The sequence below is a fragment of the Conger conger genome, chromosome 2, assembly GCF_963514075.1.
Source record: "Conger conger chromosome 2, fConCon1.1, whole genome shotgun sequence".
NCBI classification, from domain to species: domain Eukaryota; kingdom Metazoa; phylum Chordata; class Actinopteri; order Anguilliformes; family Congridae; genus Conger; species Conger conger.
In genome coordinates, this window is record NC_083761.1 from 70,292,536 (window position 1) to 70,308,642 (window position 16,107).

The 16,107-nt window shown below is 44.5% G+C and overlaps 1 protein-coding gene across 1 annotated transcript; it reads right to left on the reverse strand.

Moving 5' to 3' along the window:
• Positions 1-975: 975 nt before the first annotated feature.
• Positions 976-15,741, reverse strand: LOC133121815 (tetratricopeptide repeat protein 39A-like). The gene is made up of 18 exons (XM_061231311.1): positions 15,286-15,741; positions 13,982-14,086; positions 12,981-13,112; positions 11,987-12,060; positions 11,697-11,764; positions 11,269-11,333; positions 10,954-11,053; positions 10,798-10,863; positions 10,094-10,202; positions 9,659-9,726; positions 7,854-7,913; positions 7,555-7,716; positions 6,893-6,984; positions 4,762-4,882; positions 4,570-4,681; positions 3,798-3,912; positions 2,908-3,024; positions 976-2,464 (listed from the first exon to the last, which is right to left on the reverse strand). Exons 1-18 carry the CDS (start codon positions 15,321-15,323, stop codon positions 2,353-2,355), a joined length of 1,716 nt encoding a protein of 571 aa, XP_061087295.1. The 5' UTR covers positions 15,324-15,741; the 3' UTR covers positions 976-2,352.
• Positions 15,742-16,107: the final 366 nt, after the last annotated feature.

The following is a 16,107-nucleotide window of genomic DNA, read 5'->3' on the forward strand; positions in this document are numbered from 1 at the left end:
CACCTTTTCCTACCTCTAAAGTGTACCTACTGCTTAGTTTGCCTAAAAGCTGGATAGTATCTAACACCATCTGGTCTGGTCTTGAAAACCTCCAGTGTTTCTGCCTCCACTACATGTTCGGGTAAATAACATGAGCAATAAGTATGGCCTTGGATATAAAGCAATTCTCTGTAAACTGATAGATTTCAGAACTTTTCAGAAATATTAATATATATGCTGTATAAGGGTAAATATACATTTGTGTAACACTGGCTGAGCATAATACAGCCAGGAAATTAGACAAACACTTTCCTCACGGAAAGCTTCTCCGAGCTGACCTCAGACCAGTATCCTCCTACCTTATATATCATGAAATGAAAGGCTGAACTGACCCTCAATCAGTACTTTTACTCTTAGATGCTGTATGGAAAATATCCTATCACAAATATAAAATATTTTTTTAATTTAGCATTATCTTTGTTCATATGTTTGAAATCATAAATCACCCTTAAGTGAAAATCTTTTTTTGATGGTTGTTAATTCCTTCGATCATTTGCCCTCACTGAATTTGCAGCAAATGTAATCCATAATGTGCGATCATTCAAGTGATTATATCATAGATATGAATGTGGAATTAAAGAAACTGAACTGTAAAATAATAAAATATGATTTTCTGTCTCTCTGTCCATCCCCCTTTTACAAATGCTGCTACTTATAAAGATCCATACTGTCAGTGCTAGCATAATGCTGTTGTTTTTTTTTGACCGAAATCAAGCAGCCTGTTGAAGAAAATATAACATGCTGATAGACTGTGTGTCAAACACATTTTAACACATTTTATTGTGATTTGTTTTATCAATGTCTGTGATGGCCAAACTGATGATATGACGTGTGCGCTGGAGAAAACATGAACACTTAAATGAAGGTCACAGTGCAGTGGAGGTTATTTGAAGTTACATTTCCCTCATGGATGAATTAAGTGATGCAGGACAAATGTTGAGGTTAAATACAATCACTTTTATTCCTTCCAGGACAGTTGGATAAGTTCAGTGCGAGTCATTGCTAAAGACAATATTTATGTGTGTAAAAGCTCTGATTCTCTCAGAAAAATATACACAGTTGGTTTACACAGCTGATTCTATGATTTGCCAAGAGTCATTGGGAATGACATCACAACGTAGCTATACCAAGTGAGTCATTTCTATAGAAGCCCAGTTATCCATGTGATGCCTGGGTGGCAATGTGCTCTTTAAAATGCTTTAATTGTGAAACTGGCTGAAGACACAGCGACCTCTGTGTGGTGCTTCTCAAAATCTCCTGGGGGCCTCTGACATTCAAGTGCTTTTCAGACATAACATTTAATGAAGCTATCATTAAAGTGCCACACACTACAATGATTTCTGCGGTTGGAACAGAACTGTTTTGACAGTAAACAGTGTCACTGAGATCACGTCTGTTCCAGTCACTTTTACAGCTAAACACCGTGCTGTATAAGAATCTACATTCTTAATAAAACGCATTGCACAATGTCTGCCCTGCAATCATGATATTCAGAAATTGACACGGGAAGGAAATATGATTCAGTCAATATGATTAAACTTTAAACAAGAAAATGTGGGCTGGCCAGGATATGGATGTAAGTACTGATTGTTCATGACAAAGCACACAGAGAAATTAAAACACAAGAACTGCAGCCGATATCTGAAGTGCAAACAAGCATACTAAAGAGTGTAACACCAACCACTGGCATCCAGACGAAAGCTGGATTAGTTCTGCTGTTACAGCCCGGGTCTGAAGCTGTGCCCACAGAGGCCTGTGTTATTTAGCTGACGCCTTTATCCAAAGCGACTAGCATTTGATTAGACTAAGAAGGAGCAAATTCCCCCTGGAGCAATGTCGGGTTAAGGGCCTTGCTCAAGGGCCCAACTGCTGCACTGATCTTACTATGGCTACACTTGAACCACCAAGCTTCCAGGTCCTAGTCAAGCACCTTAGCCACTAGGCTACAGGCTGCCCGTGAGTTACACAGTGACTTCCTGCATGTCCTCATCAAATAAATATATGCAAATGAATGTATTGAGCTGAAGGTTTTGCTCAGTCCTGGCTTAAAGCGCAGCTTGGCGCTGGTGTTTCTGTCCCCTGACCGGCGGAAAGGGCCAGAGGAGGGGCTTTGAATCAGGTCCAGCGGGGGTGGGAGGGAAATGGCCGCAGTTTAAGATGAGCCTTAGAGGAGCCGCTCACACTGTGCAGGAGGACATTCTGAGCCCTGCCTGAGAGGGAGAGCAGCAGAGGCTCAACAGCAGCGCGTCTCCTGGGGGTCAGAGGTCAGAGGGGGCAGGGCTGGGTCCTGTTCCTGAGGGAAGTGCTGTTGTGCTACATCTCCGTGTATTCATCCTCCTCACTGCAGGGGGCCTTCAGCTTGGACAGGGCAGCGTGAATTCTGAACATAGTGCGAGACTCCATGGAGTAGTGCTTGTAATTGTGTCTGTAGAGGGAAAGGATACAGTTACTGATCCAAATGGGGAAAAAGTCATGTTCATAGAAAGTACAGTAAAAATTATAAAGGCACTTAATGAGATTATTTATATTAAAGGAGAGCAGCCATTTTTGCTAATATATATATTCAGACATCATAATATATATATATATATATATATATATATATATATATATTATGTACAGACATCATAAAACTGTTAAAAAAACCTATGGCTATACTGTATGTTCCAACACATTTTGAGTCAATTCCTTTTAGCTTGTTTGCATACATGGTTCCTTTGTAAATACACTGTCCGGTGAGGGGACTTTCCCACAACCCATTTCCCTGTTAACATTTGGTTAGATGAGCATTCATCCATGTTGGGTGAAAGCCTGCTCTGGTGTGTTTCCAGCACGACCAGCAGATGGCGACAGAGGCCTGAGACTCACTTGGCTTTCTGCAGCAGTTTGAGGGCCTGCTCTTTGTGCCCCAGGTGTGTGTACAGCATCCCCAGCTCCAGCAGGGCATTGGGCACCAGGTAGTGGTCAAACTTAATCTTCTTCTCGCTGCATGGTGGAGAGAGGAAAGAGTTGCCATTTCAGGTCACAGATACCCCCCAGACAAAGCCTAATCTCCATGACAGCATGCCAGTCTATAGGCCACATAACAGCGCCATTCAGATACATGTTCCATATGGACTCCACTGCATTGCTTTTAGGAGTAAATTACCCATACAGATTTTAATTAGGTTAGTACCTGTAAAATGTCCTTTAATGCAATTTTTTTTGTCTTCCAAATTACTGCCATCCACAGTTTGCCACAGTACATTCTAGATTCTCCTCCACTCTGTTTGCCCTTATAGCCTAGGAGACTTCTGCATGCCTGTTATCCTTGGTCTCGTTCCCAGAGGCCATTTTACCACTTCTCTTTAACTCGGTGTATCTGACATTTACATGCAGGCTTGTTAAGAGGCTCAGCAATGGGTCTAGTCAGCTGGGGCTGCCTTATCTTACTTATGAGTAATGCAAATAATGACTAGGCAATAAAAGTGGCACGGGGACCACACCAAAAACTATTTTTAACCTGAAGACTATGCAAGCCATTGTTTTTTTTTATAGGTATGGGAACACACCCTCTCAGAATCCTGCAGGGGTGTGTTTGTGAGTGTGTGTGTGTGTGTGTGCATGCATGTGTTTGTATCGTGTATACGTGTGAGTGACAGGTTAAAATAATAACACATATATTGATATTACCCAGTGTAAACACCAGATATATGGCGTCCACTGGGGCTGCTCCATTCATCGTGACCCTGAGGGGCACTGGCAGGGCCACTCCTCACCTCATGTGCACCCTGTTGAAGCAGTCCTCCGCTGCCTCGGTCCTGCCCTGGTTCTTCAGACACAGCCCCTTCAGCAGCAGAATGACGCAGCGGTCATCCACCGTGTACTCGCTCACTGCGGCACAGAGCAGGGAGAGGGGAGAGAGGCACACAGGGGAGAGAGCTCAGAACGGACGGTGTGAGAGAAAGGACCCCAAACTGCCGGTGGTTCTGAAGGCCATACATAGACACATTCACAAGCTCCTGATACAAGCCTGACTCACAGAAATAAAGCGACACTGGATGTACATTTTTGTTCTTCCAAGGATTCAATCTCCCAAATGTACCCTGAAAGTACAGTAATGTTCTATGAGTAAATACAAATGAGTAAGTTGTCGAAGGAAAAAAAGGTACGAACTGATTATATATTGCTGGTTAGGGGTACAATTGTATGTACCTATATGGTAGTGCTCCAGTGCCGAACATTTTTCGTACCTTTATTTCTGAGAGTAAGTCGGCTCACCTGTGGTCGGAACAGTAATGTCACTTTGGACATGGCAGATGTAAGTATGGGACGTATGTATAAGGTTGAGAGATGGGTATAAGGTATAAGGTATAAGGACTGGCTGTGCCTCTCACTTAGCTGAGGCGTGCTAGCGGCCTGCTTGTGGCAGAGTTGCGAAAGGGGAAGTGAAGTGAGGGATGTCAGTACGGGGATCTACATTGCTGACATCATCGTGGCCTTGTTGACTGTATAATCAGTTTAACAGGTATCAGGTTTGAGGTGCAGTACGTGGAGTGTCCTGCTGGGAGCGCTCTGCCTCCTCCAGCGTGTCCATCATGCCCTGGGTCAGCTCTGGCTTCCGCCGCATCATGGTGAAGCCGTTCCACATGTACATCATCTCCTGAAACGAGACCAGCCGTCAGGGGTGCAGTCACTGTCACACGGGTGATGTTGGAGCGACGCTGTGGAACACTCTCTCACCAGAGCGGGGACCGGGAGCTTCACCGGGCAGCTGGCTCTGTAGCGTCTGGCTTTGCGCACGGCAAACTTCTCTGTGGGCGGAGACTTCCCTGCTATCTTCTGTTTGAGGGAGGGCACCTGCCTGAGGTGAGGAGAGAGGAACAGTGAGAGGACACCTGCCGAACATGCTGTAAACGTTCTCACGGTGGCCAGAGTTATGCTTTTGTTTAACTAAAGCAAAACACACAGATTATCGGAGGATAAACTCACTGCACCAGAAACAGCTTAGAAAACAGTTGAATGTTCAAATTAATGTGAACCAGGGGTGCACAACTCCGGTCCCCGAGCTGGTTTTTGTTCCAACAATTACCTTAATGTATTTCTCAGACAGCTCTGGAAACGATGTTGGTTCACTCCTGTACTTTAGTACAGAAGAATCTTTAGGATACACTTGCAGTCTGCAGCTGCAAATGTCTGATAAAGACATTATTTAGATGTAAACATTGACATTTTCAAAAGGATCAAACATGTATGTGTTCTTGCACATGTACAGTGCATCCGGAAAGCATTCACAGCGCTTCACTTTTTCCACATTTTATGTTACAGCCTTATTCCAAAATTGATTAAATTCATTTTTTTCTCCGAATTCTACACACAATACCCCATAATGACAACGTGAAAAAAGTTTTTTTGAGATTTTTGCAAATTCATTAAAAATAAAAAACTAAGAAATCACATTTACATAAGTATTCACAGCCTTTGCCATGAAGCTCAAAATTGAGGTGCATCCTGTTTCCACTGATCAACCTTGAGATGTTTCTACAGCTTAATTGGAGTCCACCTGTGGTAAATTCAGTTGATTGGACATGATTTGGAAAGGCACACACCTGTCTATATAAGGTCCCACAGTTGACAGTGCATGTCGGAGCACAAACCAAGCCTGAAGTCAAAGGAATTGTCTGTAGACCTCCGAGACAGGGTTGTCTCGAGGCACAAATCTGGGGAAGGGTACAGAAAAATTTCTGCTGCTTTGAAGGTCCCAATGAGCATAGTGGCCTCCATCATCCGTAAATGGAAGAAGTTTGGAACCACCAGGACTCTTCCTAGAGCTGGCCGCCCGTCTAAACTGAGCAATCGGGGGAGAAGGGCCTTAGTCAGGGAGGTGACCAAGAACCCGATGGTCACTCTGTCAGAGCTCCAGCGTTCCTTCCAGAAGGACCACCATCTCTGCAGCAATCCACCAATCAGGCCTTTATGGTAGAGTGGCCAGACAGAAGCCACTCCTTAGTAAATAAAAGGCACATGGCAGCCCGTCTTGAGTTTGCCAAAAGGCACCTGAAGGACTCTCAGACCATGAGAAACAAAATTCTCTGGTCTGATGAGACAAAAATTGAACTCTTTGGCGTGAATGCCAGGCGTCATGTTTGGAGGAAACCAGGCACCGCTCATCACCTGGCCAATACCATCCCTCCAGTGAAGCATGGTGGTGGCAGCACCATGCTGTGGGGATGTTTTTCAGCGGCAGGAACTGCGAGACTAGTCAGGATTGAGGGAAACATGAAGGTAGCAATGTACAGAGACATCCTGGATGAAAACCTGCTCCAGAGCGCTCTTGACCTCAGACTGGGGTGACGGTTCATCTTTCAGCAGGACAACAACCCTCAGCACACAGCCAAGATATCAAAGGAGTGGCTTCAGGACAACTCTGTGAATGTCCTTGAGTGGCCCAGACTTGAATCCAATTGAACATCTCTGGAGAGATCTGAAAATGGCTATGCACCGACGCTCCCCATCCAACCTGATGGAGCTTGAGAGGTGCTGAAAAGAGGAATGGGTGAAACTGCCCAAAGATAGGTGTGCCAAGCTTGTGGCATCACATTCAAAAAGACTTGAGGCTGTAATTGCTGCCAAAGGTGCATCAACAAAGTATTGAGCAAAGGCTGTGAATACTTATGTACATGTGATTTCTTAGTTTTTTATTTGTAATAAATTTGCAAAAATTTCAAAAAAACTTCTTTCATGTTGTCATTATGGGGTGTTGTGTGTAGAATTTTGAGGAAAAAAATGAATTTATTCCATTTTGGAATAAGGCTGTAACATAACAAAATGTGGGAAAAGTGAAGCGCTGTATACATTAGCACGATAAGTTTACCTAAAGAGATCCACTTCATTTTCCCCAAAGGGCCTGGCTTCCTCTGCAGGCAGCATGCTGAGGTAGGCAGCTTTCATGTACACGTACATGGCCTGGGAGAGAGGAGTGAGACAGGTTTCATGTATACATATACAGTATCTAGCCAGCAAAGTACATCAGCTGCAGTTAACACAACTCATTTCAGCCATTCACTGTGCCCAATCTTTGACACTGATCCTCATCCAATTGTGTTGGGACTTCTGCTTTTCGGAAGACAAGGACAAAGTTTACAAGAAGTACAAACCAACACCTACACTCAGCAAATTAATTTGAGTGCTATATTCTCCATGGACAAGGGGATTTAGATTAATAGGACAGATAGGAGGAAAGTCAATGATTATTGTGAAGTGAACCTCTGGGAGTGATCATGAGTCCCTGTAGCCCAGGGGTGTCCAGGCTTATCCAATAGCGGCTGGAGTAGGTGCAGGTCTTGGGTTTGGCCCAGCACTACAACATCTGATTCAGCTAATTCAGTCAAGACCTCGATAAGTAGAATCAGGTGTCTTAGTGCTGGACAGAAACAAAACCCAGCCCCCACGCCGACTCTGGCCCTTTCTGGATGAGACTGGACATCTGTGGCCCTGCCAAGCGGAGCCCCGGGGGAACCTCCACCTCAGCCTTACCTTGGACCAGCGGCTCTCTTGACTCAGCAGGTCAGCGTAAAAGTAGGCCATCTTCCAGTCGCGCTTGAACGTGTAGCACCACATCAGCTCCCAGTAGCACATGTGGTGGAACTGCTTCCAAGCCTGCTGGGCCTTACAGCCGTCCTCGAACAGTGTCACCGCCTGGAGGTATGACAGGCATGCTCAGATTGATCCTGTCCCCTACGAAACGCCAGTCTCAACGCTACAAGGGATCATGAAGCCCTTGCAGAGATATATATAGTTAGGGTAAAGCTTGGACATTTTTTGGAGAGACTCACTTCATCAATGTTCCCTTTGATCTCCTCAGCTCTCCCAGCAAAGAACAGAAATATGGCACCCTGTAAAATCGAGAGAAAGATTAAAAAAGATATTTGTGAATTGAAGTAAATAATAATAATAATAATAATACGATTATGAATTGATTGTATATTTTGGGTGTTATCCCAGGCCATTTCTGCCCACTGTGCTCCATTTGACAGTCCATAACTTGTCCATCACATGTTTTCAACCATTTTACTCCACAGAAATGCCACCACAGAAAAGAGAGCATTTCTCCCACACTTATCCTTGAGCCAGTGAGTGTCAGCCATAGAGTATGAGTCACACAAAGGCTACACCGTATACAACAGGAGAGCTAACGCCAGCCCACTCAAAGGAGAGGCATATCCGTCATTCCTAACAGCTGGCTAACTGAAGGCGCTTAGTGACTTAGAGCCTGGCTTCGGGGTGATTATGCAGTGGAAACCTGGCCAACCTCAGACCAGTGTGGCATGCAGGAGGACGTCTGTGGATTAGCTGACCAATCGTAATTAACTAAACACACAGCCTCCAGCTCATAGTGTGTGTACTCAGTGGCTTTATGAAATGTGCCCCTATTCTCATTTCACCTTGACTGACACTCTCTCCCTGGGCAAAGAGAAGAGGCACTGGTAGTGACCATTAGATTTGCCTGCAGGGTAATGAGCATGACTGTGCTCAGACACAGCCCTTTGGCTGGATACACCACTCAGGAGCCCTGTCCTCAGTTTTCTCCTATGGAGACCTACACCCTTGTTTGTGTAATGCATTTGAGTATTTGCTTTGCCGTTGCTATGTACGTACCACACTGTCACGGCAGGAGCATTGTCACGGAAAATTAATAAGCAGCAAATAAAGATTAAACTGTACGCTGAAATTAAGTCAACTGTACTTAAAGGACAGCTTTTACCTGTACATATTATTATTGTAAAATTTCAAAGATGTTAGTTGCAGTTTCAAACTAATCATATTTTCCCTTACATTTACTCAATCACACTGCCATATCTCTACAGTGGCTATATCCATATAATTACTCTACAGAGGATATGTGAATATCCTCCTTCTTTCCTAGGATACATTTCAGGGCTATGTGTGGCCTGGGATTTGGTTCCCATGAGATCGATGCTTTGAAGCTTTTTTGGTGTGGATCCTCATTCTGTGAAGTTCCTGTAGCTCCTTTGCTGATTCCAGAATAGTGTCTTTTCATTAATAGTACTCTTCTATTGTTATACAATGCAGTCCGTAAGTGTTTGGACAGGGGTACAATTTCTGTTCTTTTCGCTCCGTACGGTTAAATTAGAATGTCAGCTTTAATTTAAGGGCATTTACATCCGTATCGGGTGATCGATGTAGGAATTACATTCCTTTCCATCCATAATCCCCCCATTTAGGGGACTAAAAGTAATTCTTATTAATCAGCTGTATTCCATCGCTTCCTTTGTTACATTACATCACATTATTGGCATTTGGCAGACACTCTTATCCAGAGCAACGTACAGTTGATTATACTAAGCAGGAGACAATCCTCCCCTGGAGCAATGCAGTGTTAAAGCTGGACGGATCTTATTGTGGCTACACCGGGGATCGAACCACTGACCTTGTGGGTCCCCGTCATGTACCTTAACCACTACGCTACAGGTGTACCACTTTGTGCAGGTATAACATATCATTGTGTGATATGTGTGTTTGTAGTGTTGAATGTGCTGTCCCTTTCTGGGCTCATTGTGTGTGTGAGGTCCTGGGCTTTGTGCTGTTAGGATGTGTGGGGTGGAGTAGCACTTCTTACACGTGGGTATCGAACCCGGAAGGGCTTCAGCAACCTCTCTGCCTCTGTGACATCCCCCTCTCCTGTGCCTACAGAGAGAAAGAGAGAGAGAGAGAGAGAGAGAGAGAGAGAGCTCACTGCTACAGAAAACTAGTATTGGATCCACCATTCTAGAATTGTTTAGTACTATATTTATTGTTTGTTTCTTTTTTGTGTGCATGTGCATACACGTGTGTATATGTGTGCAAGAGCATTTTTAGTGTGTGTGTGTGTGGGGGGGGGGGGGGTATGTGCGTGTCTGTGTTTGTTTGTGTGTACATGTGTGTGTATGTGTGTGTGTGTGTGTGTGTGCGTATGTCACTGTGTGTGAGTGTGTGTGTGTATGTCAGTGAGTGTGTGTGTGTGAGTGTGTGTGTGTATGTCAGTGAGTGTGTGTGTTTCTCAGTGCCTGCTTACCCAGGATGAAGGAGAGGAAGGTGTAGTGGCAGAGCAGCAGCAGGGCACACAGCATGGAGCGCAGGTTCAGAGAGGTGGCGCCTTCATACAGCTGAGAGAGACCGTACTCCTACAGACACCATGACATGGGAGACCACACTCACACATACACCCAGATACAGTCTAACTGAGATACCACACTCCTCTACACACCCAGATACAGTCTAACTGAGAGACCACACTCACACATACACCCAGATACAGTCTAACTGAGAGACCACACTCACACATACACCCAGATACAGTCTAACTGAGATACCACACTCCCAGATACAGTCTAACTGAGATACCACACTCCTGTACACACCCAGATACAGTCTAACTGAGAGACCACACTCCTGTATACACCCAGATACAACCTAACTGAGAGACCACACTCCTCTACACACCCAGATACAATCTAACTGAGAGACCACACTGTTATACACAACCAGCTACAACCTAACCGAGAGACCACACTCCTGTACACACCCAGATACAGTCTAACTGAGAGACCACACAGCTGTGCACTGACAAATGCAGCCTGATTGAGAGACCACATTCTTATATACACACAAAAGTACAAACCACCTGTGAGGCCATAGTCCAGCCCAAATGCGCTGATGCAGAACAGATGCTGACAGGCAGAGGAGACAAAGACAATGTTGAAATCAGGACAGCCTTACCTTGTCCCCAGAGAAACCAGCAAACTCCAACAGCTTGAGAATCCGTGCAGGAAACATGGACAGAGTCTGTCATTGTGCGAGAACAGAACACAGAGATGAGCAGCAGGTTTTACACACCCCACTCAAGTTAAGCAGAAACCCAATCCTGGGACTGACCAGATTGAAGGCTCCTATCCCAAGGGACACCCCTCCTTCTAAGTGCAAGTGGTTTGGTCCTTTGCGGAAAGTGTCTGAGTGAATGAAGGCATTGAGCTCCCTAAATAAAAAAGCATTCATTAAAAAAGCCTTCACCAGCTTGGTACAGAAGAAAAAGTGCATAAGCAATTTTACATGCATAAAGATGAGGGATTTCTGATGACCAAAAGAAGAAAATGTACCGTATTGTAATACATATTACTCTTTACAGTGAAAGCAGTGATGTCAACATCCTCCATACAGGGCCTGTTTGCCATCTCCTCCCATGACACTCACTTGTAGATCAGGTAACTGTTGCGCACCTTGATCCCTCCTTTGATAAAACTCACCAGGCTCTCATCCTGGACAGAGAGGGAAGGGAAAGCGGAGAGAACATGTATACCAACACATGAACCAGCATGAACACCTACAGCAGGGCCCATAAAGCCCAGCACTGTATCCGAAACATTTTAGCCAAATCAGTGAAATCGCCTCCTCTGCATAGCCATTTGAAGACTAATCAGTGGATGAGGCTTGAGTGCGGTTTCGATGCTAATAATGCTGTAGAGCAATGATGAGATATTAAGGACTACAGTATGAGATTAATATGCCTTGATGCATGTGTTGAAAACACGGCTGGAAGAGTGTGTGTCATGTGCATGATCTCTCAGAAGTAGTGTAGATACATTAGAGCTTAGACTGATCCCAGTGCAGGGCTTCTTTACCTGTAGAAATGTTAGAGCAGCTCTCTGGAGCAAGCACTCCGCATAACACAACTCTGCGTGGAGCTCTTCTGTAAAACACAGTGCAGTATGAGTGCACACACACATACACACACATGTACACACACACACACACACACATATGTATATACATATATATATATATATATATATATATATATGCACGCACACGCACAAAGCTGGCACCATTAATACAAATGAGTTGTGGACAGTACCAGTGCCACAGATGTACCGGTCTCTTATGGACACATTGGTCCACTGGCTGCCCATACCTTCAGTCAGCCTATGGCCAGATGACCTGCTAAAGTTGGTGACAGGACCACCCAAAGCTGGCTTCTTCCTGAACCTGACAGTGGAGCAAATAAAGTATGATTCATGTGTGAAATTAAATCAATTATTTACAGTGCATTAACCTAGCTGTTAATATTTATATCAATGCATTTGCAAAAAAAGGTGAACATTTAAGAGTACAACTGCAAGTCACACAGCTTGCTATAGATATTGTATCAGTGTACTCTATGCATGTGAGCATGTGTATTTTCATGTGTGTTGGAGAGTGGGGCTCCATAGTCAAACTCCACTACCGTCAAGATGACATGTAAATTGCAGGCAAATTTGCACAGAGAGATAGTTTCTATGGTAACCTTGTAAAGGCTACAGTTCAGGAGAACAGGTATAGACGGGCAGCATGCACGCCTCCTGAAAGGACTCTTTTCATGTACCTGCAGCCCAACCTTTTACAGCAGCGCTACTCAACTCCTCGTCCTGCGGGCCGCAGCGTCCGCAGGTATTCGCTTCGACTGTGTGCTACACCACCCGATTTCTCTTATTATTTTACCTGCTTGCTTCATATAATAAGCTAATCAGTGAAATCAGGTGGTGTAGCGCACTGTTGATGCAAATGCCTGCAGACACTGCAGCCCGCAGGACGTGGAATTGAGTAGCGCTGTTTTGCAGCAACAAAATGGCAGTTTTCAGAGGCACTACCACCCCTCACTACCCATATGGCCTGTATGGCCTGTACTCCATCTACAGTAGAGCCAGCCAAACCAATCAATCCATCAATCAACCGAGTTTGTGTCCTGGGCACATTCTGTGTGCGTGCGTACTGTGTGTACATATGCCTCGTTAGCGTGTGTTTATTTTGTGTTGGTGAGTTTGTATGTGGCGAGTGCAGCCCTCCTGCTTGTGCACACAAGCCTGTGCGTGTGTACTGTGAGAGTGTGTGTGTGTGCCTTGCTCGTCCAGCCCCTCGGGCGTGTCCACCTGTGGCAGACTTCCTGGGCACTCTTCATTGTGCTCCCAGCGCTGATGATGTCATCGTGCTCAAAGGTCATCATGGCCTGCATCTCCAGCACAGTGGCGTAGATGAGAGCGTGGTACATGCTGTCCTTCACCCTGCAGCGCACCGCACACAGGATGTTCTCATGTTAACACATCCTCCTGATTTACAGGACGTTCCACATTAACACTTCCTGATGATTCATAGGAGCGGCCTGTAGCGTAGTGGTTAAGGTACATGACTGGGTCACGCAAGGTCGCAAGGTCGGTGGTTCTAATCCCGGTGTGGTCACAAAATTCTTAGGATGTAGCAGTTGAAATTGTACTTCCCTCTAGGGTCTTTTCAGCGAACTTATCCCTGGTTATGGGTATGCACTTTGTTGTACGTCGCTCTGGATAAGAGCGTCTGCCAAATGCCAATAATGTAATGTAGTGTAAGGTTCACACATTAACACATCCTCCTGATTCACAGAATGTTCACATATTAACAGATCCACCTGATTCATAGGATGTTCACTTATTAACACATCCTCCTGATTCACAGGATGTTCACATATTAACAGATCCACCTGATTCATAGGATGTTCACATATTAACACATCCTCCTGATTCCAGTTCCATCCAAGTTCCATTATTGCCATCAATTAGTCCTTCAATTTGGGGCCCTTATTTTTCTAAGCCTTTTTCTCTATCCATCCATCCCCCCATCCTTTCCTAATCCTTTCAGCCACAACATTGTTCTTTATTTGTGAGGGCCTCTATCCTGGCCCAGGGTACACTGCACATCCTGCAGTGAGCCCACACTGCCCTTCACTGACTGGCACAGTAGATCTGCAGCAAAGGCCTACTGCCTTACAACTCCACAATGAATGAAGATGGGTCAGAACCACCCACGTGACTAAGCATATGGTTACATCTGTAAACTGAAAAAAAGAGAGGAGTAGGGATGAAGTCAGAGAGGTGACCCATGGTCCTATGCTTCTCACCTTGGCTGGAGCATGTCCAGGCTCTCAGCAAAGTGATTGTTGAGAAAGAGGTCTACAGCCTCCATGCATTCCTCCAGATATGCCTGCAGAGTGAGTGCTGCGGGTCTGAACACACACACACACACACACACATAAGTACATGCACACACACACACACACACACACACACACACACACATAAGTACACACACACACACATAAGTACATGCACACACACACACACACACACATAAGTACATGCACACACACACACACACACACACACATAAGTACATGCACACACACACACACACACATAAGTACATGCACACACACACACACACACACATAAGTACATGCACACACACACACACACACACATAAGTACATGCACACACACACACACACACACATAAGTACATGCACACACACACACACACACATAAGTACATGCACACACACACACACACATAAGTACATACACACACACACACACACACACATAAGTACATGCACACACACACACACATAAGTACATACACACACACACACCCACACACATAAGTACATGCACACACACACACACACACATAAGTACACGCACGCACACACACACACACACACACACACACATCAAAACACTGCAGAATCTAGAGTACAACACAGTTACATTCTGGCCACACCTCATGCAAACCTCATGCAGTAAAAAGTGTCATATACTTGGGCATATTATATTAATGTCATTATGACACTGATGGTGATGTTACTGTATGCACTGGCACTGATGAAGCCCTGATAGGGGAAATGTCTGTAAATCTTACTTTTTATCTGAGTAAAAAAAGTGAGGACCTCCTCTATTTTTATATGTTATATTCTCAAATAGAATATTCCCAGTAGAAGAATCCTGTCATACAGTGGAGACTACGCGACTGTAGATAAGCTGTAACTCTTCACTGCTGCTTATAACAGTGTCAATGGTGTCATTACAGTGGTTGAAAAACCAGAAAATCGCGTGCTCAATCGGGAGGGGGGAGGTGGACCCTGGGAAATGATTACCTGTTCCCAGGAAACCACAGTCCACGTACCGACACGCTTAACATGAAACCGTATGAAACCGCTACCAGAAAAGAAACCACAACCAGCAGACCATGCAATTTATATTTTCTCCACCAGAAACCGTTATTTAAAGCATTGTAAAATTCCAAATGTCGTAAACGTTTGAAATTGGTCGAGACCAAGCCATATGTCTCCACTAATGTTTATCAGAGCATCAAAGGAACTTCCTGTTAGTGTTTCGGCGGAAACGGTCTCTGTAAGTTACTTACTTCTCGGTCGTGCGCGCATCCTTTGATGAGTTTGACATCTTCTCTCGGGAACTGGCTAAAACACCTTGACAATGGAGTGCAATAACCGAATAAACAATGCTGGTCTCTAGTATCAAGCGGAGTAGTTCACGATCCTTGTTCGATTCGCCAGGTTTCCTTAAAAATCGACTGTCTCATATCTCTCAGAATTAAGAACACATTTTCATGACGGTAAAAGTGGCTAAACTATAAAATACGAAACTGGGTAACGAGCGAAGGCACCTAGTCACGAAGTATCTGCCTTCCAATTGCGCAGGGGCATACTGTAGCATAACTGGACTCCTCCTTAACATCTCGAGCAGGCATACAAAAGATTGCACACCCTCACACGCACACCTTTTCTCTTCACCAAATAAGGCGAATAACGCAATTCAATACGAGTGTTACCAACGAACCATTTAATTGAAACTCATTCAATGAAATTCTAGAAATGAAAAAATTATTTAAATGTGTTGCACGAGAGGGATTCACTCAGTACTCGCACTTGCATGCAAATCTAGTTGTGCTCTAGGCTGGAGTCCCGATTATGACAGAACAGCGTGTATTTGCGGAAGATGCAATTTGACTTCATTATGACTTGCATTTCAATGGGTCTGAAAAGACAGATGAGGGAGCCGATCTACATTGCAGTCCGTAAGTATTGGGACTGTGGTAATTCATTTGGCTCTGTACTCATGCACATTGGATTTGAAATGAAGCAATGAATAATGATGCTAAAATACAAGACACCTGTCATTTTTACCTTTAACTTTAAACATTTAATTACATCCTTTTTATTCCATT

Excerpts from the sequence above, each read along its gene's own strand:
- LOC133121815 (XM_061231311.1), bottom strand. The coding sequence starts at position 15,323 with ATGTCAAACTCATCAAAGGATGCGCGCACGACCGAGAA. Across the intron at positions 4,883-6,892 it reads AATGAAGTGGATCTCTTTAG|GCAGGTGCCCTCCCTCAAAC; the intron begins GTAAACTTATCG and ends TCCTCACCTCAG. Across the intron at positions 4,682-4,761 it reads AGCTCCCGGTCCCCGCTCTG|GAGATGATGTACATGTGGAA; the intron begins GTGAGAGAGTGT and ends GTCTCGTTTCAG.